This window comes from Cucurbita pepo, chromosome LG08, assembly GCF_002806865.2.
Source record: "Cucurbita pepo subsp. pepo cultivar mu-cu-16 chromosome LG08, ASM280686v2, whole genome shotgun sequence".
Classification (NCBI taxonomy): domain Eukaryota; kingdom Viridiplantae; phylum Streptophyta; class Magnoliopsida; order Cucurbitales; family Cucurbitaceae; genus Cucurbita; species Cucurbita pepo.
The window spans coordinates 101,428-112,364 of NC_036645.1; the positions used below are offsets into that span (position 1 = coordinate 101,428).

Here is a 10,937-nt window from a genome sequence, read left to right on the forward strand (position 1 = left end):
GGTACCATAGGTTAATTTCTTCATTTCTAAGGGTATATTGGTAATTTCCATAGCCTTTTAATTTCACAACATACTAAAAATTATTTTAAACCATAAAATTCAAAAGATTTAGAACTCCATTCTTAGTTTCAAGACCCTAACAACAAAATAAAAAACTTCTAACAAATAATTAAAAACAGGCTACAATAAGAAAAAAACCAATCCTATAGCTCTCGCACTTCCGTTCAATTTCACAGCTGAAGATGTTAAAGATCGATGAATTTGAAACATCTTTTAGAAAATAAGACCGACAATTTTCGTAAATTTTTTTTAAAAAATTCCAATGTATACAAACACATATAGCCCAGAGTAGTTACCTCATGCCTTCAGCTACAAGAATTTTGTAGCATCTAAGATGTTGTCTTACAGAAAATTGGCATCTATATGATCTTTTGAAACACAATATTATTATCACTCACTGTAATTTAAGTTCATCAATTCATAATCATGGCAGTACTTGTGTATTATAGACATGAACTGAATATGTGGGATGGCTGCCAAACTGAACGCCATGATAATATTCATGGCCTCAACAGTTTCGGACCCATGTTTGAGGCCATCCATGATGTTACCACATCCACCAGCAGCTCTAGATCCTTGCTTACTTCAGCCCCAAGGATTTTTGAGTCAATGCCAAATGTGTTCCCTACTTCTTTTGCTGCGGTCTCCCAAGGTGTCCCCGCAGTTAGATTGGTAAAAACTTCACTACCTCTGCTTACAGCATCCACCATTGCTGGCGGTACGTCGGGGAGGGCCTAAATCATCAAAAGATCCCTTTAGTTTCAAATAATAATCAGCAAAACATGATGAAACGGGGAGGGAGGGAGGGAGTAAGGAGGACCTGCTGCAAGGGCAACCCATGATTGCCAGGCAACGACCGAGTTGACATGTCCAGCATCGAACTTATTGCAGACTCCGAGCTAAGCAACTGAGCTAGCATCGAAGTTTCATCGATTGTATCGTCCTTGAACTTCACGAGAAGGTTTCGGGCTATGCCATAGTATGACTTTATCTGATCAAGCATTCCACAAGAACAAGAACAAGAACAAGTTAGTGCAAGCCTATAACTAAAGTCTAAGAGTGTCTTCTGCGCTAATTGTGAAGTCCAGACCACAGACAGGCCAGGTATATCATCATCTTAAAAACTCATCGTTTACTATTTCACCCAATTAAACTATACAACCAAGTATAAGCATAAATAGTTTTAAATAACGTACGAGTCGTCGAGTTTCTTCTGGGTTTGGGGTAAAATCTTGTGTTCCCCTCACCAGGTCCATGTACAAGGGAGGGAGCTGCTCAACTAAAGGAAGAACTTGCTTCATAATAGGAGAGCCAAGATTTTCAAATTGCTTCATTGTCATCTCTGCCTGCAGGTGCTTATTAACAAAAATGAGACTTCCTAATCTCAAAACTAAAAACTAAAAACTATGCACATTAATCAGCACAAAGGATCATAAAAGGATCTCACCCCAAGACGAAAAGTGGGTGATGATGCAATTTGTGATAAGAGAGGCCCCATGCTTTGAGCCATTGGTACAAGCACTGGGGAGAACAAAGGAACAGCTGAGCTTGCCTCCTGTGAATACACAACTTTTTGTCAATTCTCTATAACGGAGAGAAGGTCACTCCTTTAAGATTTGTGGCAAAAATACCTTGTTATTGAATGCCATTACTACATTTCCACTTCTTTCAACAGCATATCTTGATCCTGATGAACAGATAAGTTAGCAATCTAACCCATTTGATTTGCTGCAAACCCAATCAGTTCCTGACATGACATAAAGAGATGATACGATACCAATCAAAAGGTGGATGACAGATCCCAGAGAATGGCCAATACCAAAAATGGGAAGATCTCCAACCTGTATGAATTCACTAATTAACTTCTTCCTTCAAGATTTTAGGGGAAAAAATGGAGAACAGAAAACTCACTGATTCGGAAAGTGCCCGATGACACCGATCAAATTTAAACTGCACTTCATCCGCAATTAAGAAATAGTCAAATCCACTAGAGTAGGGTGTTGCAATGATGAAAATACCCCTGATTCATAGTCCATTAAACATTTAAACATCTAATATGATCCTGATACGGATCAAAGAACTATGAAAGGATGATAATAGAACACTCGGGAACACGGTTAACTGTTCCATCACAATCCAAGTATAGTACAGATATACAAGATCTAAGAGCCTCACTTCTCTGAAAGGCGCTCCAAAAACAAGCGATATGTAAGCTGAGGTGCAGCTCCAACAAATACACCCCCAACAAAATGTACGACGTACTTCGGTGTTGAGTTACGTGGTTTGAGAACCCATGCTCCCTGAAATTTTACAATGCAGATTAACTTTTTATGAGTTTACGAGAAGAGAATGGGGTAAAAATGAACAGCTCTATTCCATTAGATGCTATTAGCTGATAAAAATATATGTCGATTGAAGCTAAAAGTATATTTTCCACAGATGATATGAACCAATACATGTATGGATAGCAATTGAGTGGTAGTCAATCATGGAAATCAAGGAATACAAAGATATGGCGATTGTTTATCACCTCAACTTCTGTCCAGTCTTTTAAACCGCCCCAGGACTCTTGTGATTGCCTAACTGTCTCAGTTAGTAATCTGGAAACACAGGAAAAAAGAAGTTTAGCCTAGCAATGGTATGCAAGAACACAAACTTTGGTTACCTATGTTAGCCCACTACGCCAAGAAACAAAGGACTTCTATCTATCAGATTGTCAAGAAACAAGGGACTTTATTCTAAGATGTATGTTGAAAAGTACGAGAGAAAGATGAACAGGAACCAAGAAAATTACAAAAAGCTGTTCAACTGCAAAAAGAGTAATTACAAAAGTAATTACAAAAGTAATTGGACTTGAGACCCACAACGCCATGCAATAAGCAACATACTACAACAAATCCCTGTGCGCTAGCTGGGGGATGATAAGATGTCACTTAGTCGTCCTGTTGTCTACCCTAACATTTCTTGAACGTTTCTTGAACGTTTGTACTCTCTCAAAGCTCACTCTCTCATTTTGCACTTTTAAGCATTTCTAACCAATGCCCGATTGAATTAAAGCAGGACTGAAAGGTAAGTAAGGGAAAATGTTGAACTAGCAAGAGTTAACTCAAGAAAACAAACAGAAGTTGCAAAACATTCACCAGGCCGATTGATTACAATCAAGGAAATAGCAACGAAATTCCCAAGAAAAAAAAAAAAACAAAAGCCGCAACGCAGCAGAAGGGAAAGAAAGGTGGAAACCTCTCGATGTCGGAGTAGAGTTGCAAGGCAGTGGGAGTAGAACGAGGTGGCTGTTCGTTGCCAGAATCTTCATACTTGCACTTAATTTGGGTGATTCGAATGAACTGACGGCGCGGTTGATATCCAATTTGCGCTATGGAGCGCTTGAGGTTGCGATGTCGTTGTGAGTGATGGAATATGGGATGAGAACGCGGATGCCGATGAATGTGCGTAGGTTTCAGCACACTGGCCATCCCTTATCTTCTTCGAATTTGGGTCAGCTTCGATTTGACTTGATTTCAGGTCTACTGGTCAATTTCAGATGCCGATCTGATCATAATTTCCGTAGAAATGCGTTTTCATCGACATCGCATTCCAAAAGAAATCTCCCTCAAAGACTTATCATTTCCCCAGGTAGATTGGCTAAATTATACATAATAGTCTAAATTATGAATGGATAATCCTTCTAATGGTGCATTACACAACAGTAGGAAACAAACCACCAACATAACTAAAAACATCCCTAACACGAAGGTGGCTAAATAACTTCAAACACAATATCTTCACTCAAAGCATTACAGCCCCCTGGAAATTTAAACATAACTGAACTTGTAATTTAAGCTACAAATTATCACGTTCAATTAATTTCCTGCAAGTTGATTATTGAATTCAAATTTGCTACAAATTTAAAGGCAAATGGTTTCTAAGTGTACCTCAGAAGCCTAAGGTACAGCATGATTAGATATAAAACTTAGCCCCTCGATCACTATGATCAATACTTGGTATGGCATTAAGGGAACTACACCGATCAGCCCCAAAGGTTTACCACACACCAAAGGAAGCCACGCAAAGGGTAGTTAATGCCAAACTTCAAAAGCAAATAAATAAATAAATAAATAAAACCCAACAGCTATCAAAGGCCATACAATCATAAGAACAGGATACACTTCTATTATTATATTTAAGTTGAACAAATTCTTTATGTAAATCCTTTCATCCGGCCACAGGCAATATAACAGACAGGAAGAGTTAAGTAGAAGCTTAAGTAGATAACAATTGGGTCTAACCGTAACTTTAAATTCAACGGTCCATCCTTCAACTGTACAAGTATTCACTCGTTCCATCGTCAACTCCCTCACTTATTACTTATATGATAACAAAGTACCAACCAACCAACAAAACTATTTGCATGAGGTCGGTCAACTAACTTCACATTGCATTTTCAGCTGGTTGGGACTGGTAGGTGCGCCGCCTTAACTGGGACTCTGTCGATGGCTGCTGTAAGAAGATTTTGGTCGGATCGTGTGGATCCACATATCTGCAAGTTAAACAGCAAAAACACAATCAAATGAAAAATTCTAACTTGACCATGAGATCGAATTTGACGACGATAACTTACGCATGTCTCATCATTTCATCGACAGGAGTTTGTGCTGCCTGCAATGGATCGACTCGAGGACCTGCATTTGTGTATTGATTGTATTGCCTCACTGAAGACAGCAGGTTGAAGAAGAGTGGTACAAAGGTACCACATCCCCCTTCCTTGAACAAAATCTTAAACGAGTGTGTCGAATAGAGAGCTCTGTGCTGGTCATCAGGCACCACCTGTGAGATAAGCTATTGATTAAGCTGTCTGAAGTGGGACTCGGACACACTAAACAAGATGAATTTAATAGTTCGCATTCTTACAGGTTCGACTAATCCAGAGATATTGTTGCAGAAAAATATTGGCTGGTTAAATTTTTCATCATGAACAAAGAGCTGCAAAAGCAACAAGCAAAATATTAGACAGAATGAGAGAACATTAGGGTATACAAAAATAAAGCCCACAAAAGAGAGCCAAACAAAAAAATGGGCTCCAATAAGACATATATGATGATAGTGATTCGGCTATCAAGGAAAAAGGAATACAAGGATAATTGCTAGGGCAGATGGTGCAAAGTCTAAATTTGGTTTCTAGAAATACAAATGATGCAATGAATTCAACAACAAACGGATTCACAACGAAAACCCTTTTGTTTATACAAGCAAAAATTCCACTAGTTAGCCTCCAAAGATAGACAAGTCTAAAAGAAAAAAGCATCAAGAAGGAAAGTAAACATACAGAGTGAAAGTACATACCAAAGGCATGTCAAATGCAGTAAACCATGGATCTGGTTTACTTGACACAAAGACCATGCGTACATTTGACAAGTAAATAGTCCCTTTTGCTTTAACACGATCAGTATTAGCCCTAAAAGAGAGAGTAAAAACACATTACGCTTATGCATCATCTCTGCCATTTATGACCAAGTTCATCCAAATTGATACAAAGGAGGCATTGATTACTAATAAAATCTGTCAGAGTTGGATAAAAACTTCTAATTTTTATAGTATAGAAACTTAAAAATAAGACTTAACAAATTAGTTAACAGAATCTGCCTAAACAACACTTGACCCCTTTGAATCATACTATCTGCCTCATGCTAAATGCCCCACAAAAAGAGAAAAATAAATCACGCCAAAGAACAGCCCCTTATCAGAGACAACAGAAACATAAGAACCTTCAGCATCATAAGACAACAGGCTTGGAGTACAAAATTGAGGCTCGTTGCTATATCCCATCCCAAATGCTTTCCTTCCATGAACTCTTTGTCATTGAAAATTCTTGACAAAAAATCTCTTTAATGAAAAACCATAGAGAAAATAAAATGAAAGGATATACAACCAGCATATAAGAAACCAACAAGGGATAGAAGGGACCAAAACAAAAACCAAATTACGTGAAAGAGCTACAAATTTAAGAATTAAGGAACAAAGGGTAACTGCAAGACTCCTTTGCCACTATACCTAGAGGAGGTACTAAAACTAACCATAGACTAGACCGCCTCCCAAGACCTCTCCACAGCTAACAAATTCTCTATTCCTTTCAAACCATATATTCAACAAGATGGCTAATTAAGTAGCCTTCCACAAACTCTTCCCATATCTCCGGAAGGAGGATGATCTAGAACCTCCTCTGCCATCATGCAACAAGATCTATACAAACCAAGAGATAACAACCAGTCCAGACAAGATTTATCACCAGCTATACCGTCAAACCTTAGAAAAATGAGCTTGAGGGGCGGACAGCCAACCTAGACATCACCCCAACTAAGGTATTACCAACATTGTCAAGGCTCTAGTACTCAACTTTCATCCTTCCGAGTAGACCAACCTTTTCAACTTAAACCTTTCGTCCTTCCGAGTAGACCAGCCTATATTTACTTGTCAATAGATTGTGCCACAAGGATTTTTCTGGAGACAAAACTGCCAAACCTAAATAGACACTAAAGCCACATTTCAAAGGGTGAGGTTAACGAGCGACAATGTACCTTCTTGACTCAAAGAAATTGTTTTCCGGTTGATGAGATGACTGATGAGTACTCCCCTTTCACGGCCATTACAACCCTAAATAAAGCTTCTAACCTTTTGTATGAACATTTTGACGCCTAAGATTGTTTTAAAAAGTTTTAGACAGCCTCGTACTGTTCTAAAAAATTAAGTAACGAATTCTTAATTTTTTTTTTTTTTTCCAATCTAGCTAGTTACCCTGCTTCCCTCGTTCAGAATACCTTCACAAGTAAAAATAATCAAACTGCCAGAAACTGAATCTGAAAAGAGAGAGACAGATCCTGAAACCATTTAATACGAATAATATAACGATAGTAAGCGACAGAGAAAATTCCGAGATCTCCAAAACCCCTCGACCATAGAAGTCTAGATCCAGGTATTACAAGTCCAACAATATTATTCTATAAATCCCAATTGGTTCGTACCCTTCAGCTTGGTAAGTTACATATGGCGGATCAATGACCGGACACTGGTTTTCAAAATGAAAAAGAAGAGAAAATTATGCATGAATTGAACAAAGTCAAACGAATCAACGCAATGAAAAATTCCAAGAACCCAAAAAATTTCTAATGTTGTAATACAAAAATCAAGTTCCTAAATTCAACGACTCCTCCTCGCGTATACGAATAAAATTATGAAAGACGTTCACACAATCAAGGTCAATCAGGATTTCTCTACGCCAGGAATCAACTCAAATTCGCAAATCGGATTGCCAATTCAGACAGAAATTTTAGAAAAACAGAAACCAAATAAGAAACCGACACAATTTTAGGCAACTTCCACACAGCAAACTCCCAGCCTAGTGCAATTATAATGGTCGGTCGCGTAATGGGCATCGAAAAGGAAATAAAAGGGATATGGAACTAACCCGGGGATCTTATCAATCACAAATTCTACGCCATCTCTAGCCAATACAAAAAGCTCGTTGGTGAAGGGAACGGGCATCCCATTTTGAAATAGATTAGGATTGAGAGCCATGGAAGATGAGAATGGAGCCGGCCTATGAAGACGCGAGATTAAAAACTCAGCTGTCTGCCCACTTCCACGACCTTCTGGAAAAATTCCTGGGTTGCACAGGGAGAAGCTTCAGGATTGATGGATATTAGCGGGAACGAGGCTCGCTCCTCGAGGAAAATTGGGGAAATTTAAAGGTCCTTTCCACAAAAAATGGGCAATCATTAGTGGATAAGATTACGATTGATCATCGACCAAACTATATTGTAATAATTAAATTTTTTTACTTTAAAAATTATTATGTGAAAATACTGTCTAATTAATTTGTTTTGTTGATAAAGTTGTTTATTTTTTATTTTTTATTATTAAAACAATTTTTGGAAGCAGAAGATATGAAGTGAAATGTGCGGGAAAAATATGTGGTGATGGGCTTTTCCGTGCGCATGTAATGCTCTCTTTTCTTCTTCTGGGGTTTGATTTCTTCATCTCATGAGCAGTCTCGATTTTGATCTCCATTGACTGCTCGCCGAAACCCAATCTCTGCGCTCAAATGGCCCAATTCACCGCACACAGTCGGGTTAAGTTGTTGCTCAACGGAGACGGAGTGCCATTCGGTTCAGAACCAAAAGATCGTTCGAGACACAAGCTCAGATCAGTACGAACCCTTAAGCGAAGAACTCCCTTATCCGGTGCCTCCTCCACTGGACTTTCCCCTTCGTCGTCCTCGGCTTCAGCTTTGAGGAAATCCGCTCAGCGTGTCGGTGTGAGGGGTGAGAGCGTTAGCGGAGACGACGCCATTCTTGATATTGACTATGATTACGAGTTTGAGAGTGACGATCTGGCTTGCTTCAGAGGTCTCGTCTTGGATATTTCCTACAGGTAATGTTATTCCACTTCATACCCACTTGGTTATAGGGAGATTATTGGAAAGCTGTTTGAATATTAATTGTGGCATAATCGGAAGTTAGTTAATTGTGGATGGCTATAAATAGGGGGAGTTCGGAGTTTAAGCATAATTTTAGGAATTGGTGTACTGTAGATCTTAGGAAAGAGATAGCCATTACCTTTTGATATGTCCTGTATGCAGTGCCATGCACTGAATAAAACGAACAAACACAAATAAACTCGACTCCATTTCTGTATGTGGAATGGAGTGACCTCCACTTTTTTGTGTATACTTGTTTCATGTTGCTTTGATATCTCCATATTGTTTGTATGACTGGAAAGGTTGTAATTTATCTTTTGCTATTGATTTCCTTGCTTTAGGCCAGTTAACGTTGTTTGTTGGAAGCGTGCAATTTGTTTGGAGTTCATGGAGAAGGTTTGACCAATCTCTTTTACATATTATTTTCCATTGGTTTTCGTCATGAATAGGGAAATATGTCCAACTTCCAAGAGAGAAAAACAAAATGGGAATTGCTAAATGCTTTGATATTTAAATCCAAAGGGAATAAGGAAACTGTCAGTTCCACAAAAGATGATCACGATCCTTTTCTTGCTGACGATAAAAGGACACAGAACTAAAGAAAAAATGGCAATGAATACGATGTTGGGTGTCCACGCTATCATGTAAAACTATTTGCAGAAAGTCTGTGAATTTTAAATCTTGATTATGGATTTCAAAAGGCTTAGATAAGGGTTTGGTTCTATCAATTGATTGAGGTCGATCGAGCAGTTTTGAATCCACTGTAAATGTTAACAGTGCATGTTTCGATATGTCTATCTCAAACCTTATTTGCTTTTCCAGGCTGATGTATTGGAATACTATGACCAGACTGTGAGTTCTCCAAGTGGATCCTTCTATATACCAGCAGTCTTAAGGGTATGCATCAAACATGTATCTGGTTCATTCATGGAATTTTTTTCACAGGGTTTTACTTATTCCAATCTTTACTTCCATAACCAGGAGAAGCTCAACACTGAACTCATCTTTTTTTACTTGAGTCTTGTATTTTTCTATGGCCTTTGAAGTAAGTAACTATACCATCTCCCCTGTCAGGTTCCTCATTTATTGCAAGTTGTAAAGAGAAGAAGAATCAAGCAGTCTTTGAGTCGTAAAAACATCCTTTATCGGGACAATTACACTTGTCAGTAAGTTGCTCAATTTATCATTTAAATTTGAAATGGAAGAAGTTATTTTGAGATGCTTTGCTAATTTTATGATTCGATTACATAATCATTTTAATTGTAGTTTCATTAAAAACCTGAATAGCCTCTGAATTTCATGTGAGCTTGTCCCTTTAGTAGATTTAGGTCTTTTTAAATTCTCAACTCTACTTTCAATAGGAAGGCTTAACTAGACTATTAATATTGAAATGAGGAAGATATTTGCTATGAATTCTTTTCAGTTCTTGTTATTTTGTGGCAAAGGGTGAATATTAATTTCAACCAATGCTATCTTTGTATGCTGTCTCATTTTTCTTTATTTTTTCGTTGCCTTAAATGGGCCTCTTCAACAGGTATTGTTCATCACATGAGAGTTTGACGATTGACCATGTTTTGCCCGTGTCTCGGGGTGGAGAATGGACATGGGAAAATCTGGTGAGTTATCTATCCGGTAGATATTAATATAAGATTACAAATGCTCAACTGAATTTTCAATCATCGAAAGACTGAAGACGTCTTTGTTGAATCTTCACACCTGATCCAGGCTGACCCCTGTCCTCTCATGTTATAACAGGTGGCCGCCTGCGTGAAATGCAATTCAAAGAAAGGGCAAAAAACTGTTGAAGAAGCAAATATGAAGCTGAAAAAGACTCCCAAGGTAATATTATATTATGTTTCGTTTACATTGTTTGATCTCTTCAACGTAGCGGCATGCCCTTTTTAGAAGACGATTGAGTCTCCCAGTCTTTTGTTCCATTCTCAAGTCTCTGAACTTATGAAGTCTCGTTTCTGTAGTAGACCAATTTGTTAACACCCCTTAGCCATTTTTTATTAACATAATGACACCAAGCCCTTGTTGCAGCCTGGACTACTTTATCCGCTGCTTTACTTTTGGTGTCTCAATGCATCTAGTTCAGGCTTACTTATGGGTTTTGACACCTTGAATCTTGCAGGCCCCAAAAGATTATGACATACTTGCCATTCCTCTAACCAGTACCGCAATAAAGATGTTGAAACTCAGAAAGGGGACCCCTGAAGAATGGCGTCAATATCTGTCGAGTGAGCAATGACGTGCACTCATAATGGCACTTGTAAATTCTTCTTTGAACAAATTGCACATATCATACATACACTTGTTTCTTCTAAGACTTCGGCACCTTCAAACTAATTTATTCTATCATTACTTCCAACAAGCATTTTGCATTTCTTTTTTTTTTTTCCCTTCT

The 10,937-nt window shown here is 38.2% G+C and overlaps 3 protein-coding genes across 3 annotated transcripts; 1 reads left to right on the plus strand and 2 right to left on the minus strand.

The window, feature by feature from the left end:
• Window positions 1–406: 406 nt before the first annotated feature.
• LOC111800328 lies at window positions 407–3,761 on the minus strand. The gene is made up of 10 exons (XM_023683970.1): window positions 3,301–3,761; window positions 2,591–2,660; window positions 2,236–2,360; window positions 1,972–2,080; window positions 1,838–1,901; window positions 1,692–1,747; window positions 1,508–1,615; window positions 1,257–1,406; window positions 881–1,051; window positions 407–794 (listed from the first exon to the last, which is right to left on the minus strand). Exons 1-10 carry the CDS (start codon window positions 3,531–3,533, stop codon window positions 561–563), a joined length of 1,320 nt encoding a protein of 439 aa, XP_023539738.1. The 5' UTR covers window positions 3,534–3,761; the 3' UTR covers window positions 407–560.
• A 476-nt stretch (window positions 3,762–4,237) lies between these two features.
• Window positions 4,238–7,787, minus strand: LOC111800356. The gene is made up of 5 exons (XM_023684003.1): window positions 7,520–7,787; window positions 5,401–5,512; window positions 4,969–5,040; window positions 4,679–4,884; window positions 4,238–4,597 (listed from the first exon to the last, which is right to left on the minus strand). The coding sequence occupies exons 1-5, from the start codon at window positions 7,627–7,629 to the stop codon at window positions 4,489–4,491; spliced, it is 609 nt and encodes a 202-aa protein (XP_023539771.1). The 5' UTR covers window positions 7,630–7,787; the 3' UTR covers window positions 4,238–4,488.
• Window positions 7,788–7,929: 142 nt separating this feature from the next.
• Window positions 7,930–10,907, plus strand: LOC111800353. Its single transcript, XM_023684002.1, has 7 exons — window positions 7,930–8,484; window positions 8,872–8,926; window positions 9,353–9,427; window positions 9,605–9,696; window positions 10,065–10,146; window positions 10,286–10,369; window positions 10,665–10,907. The coding sequence occupies exons 1-7, from the start codon at window positions 8,156–8,158 to the stop codon at window positions 10,779–10,781; spliced, it is 834 nt and encodes a 277-aa protein (XP_023539770.1). The 5' UTR covers window positions 7,930–8,155; the 3' UTR covers window positions 10,782–10,907.
• Window positions 10,908–10,937: the final 30 nt, after the last annotated feature.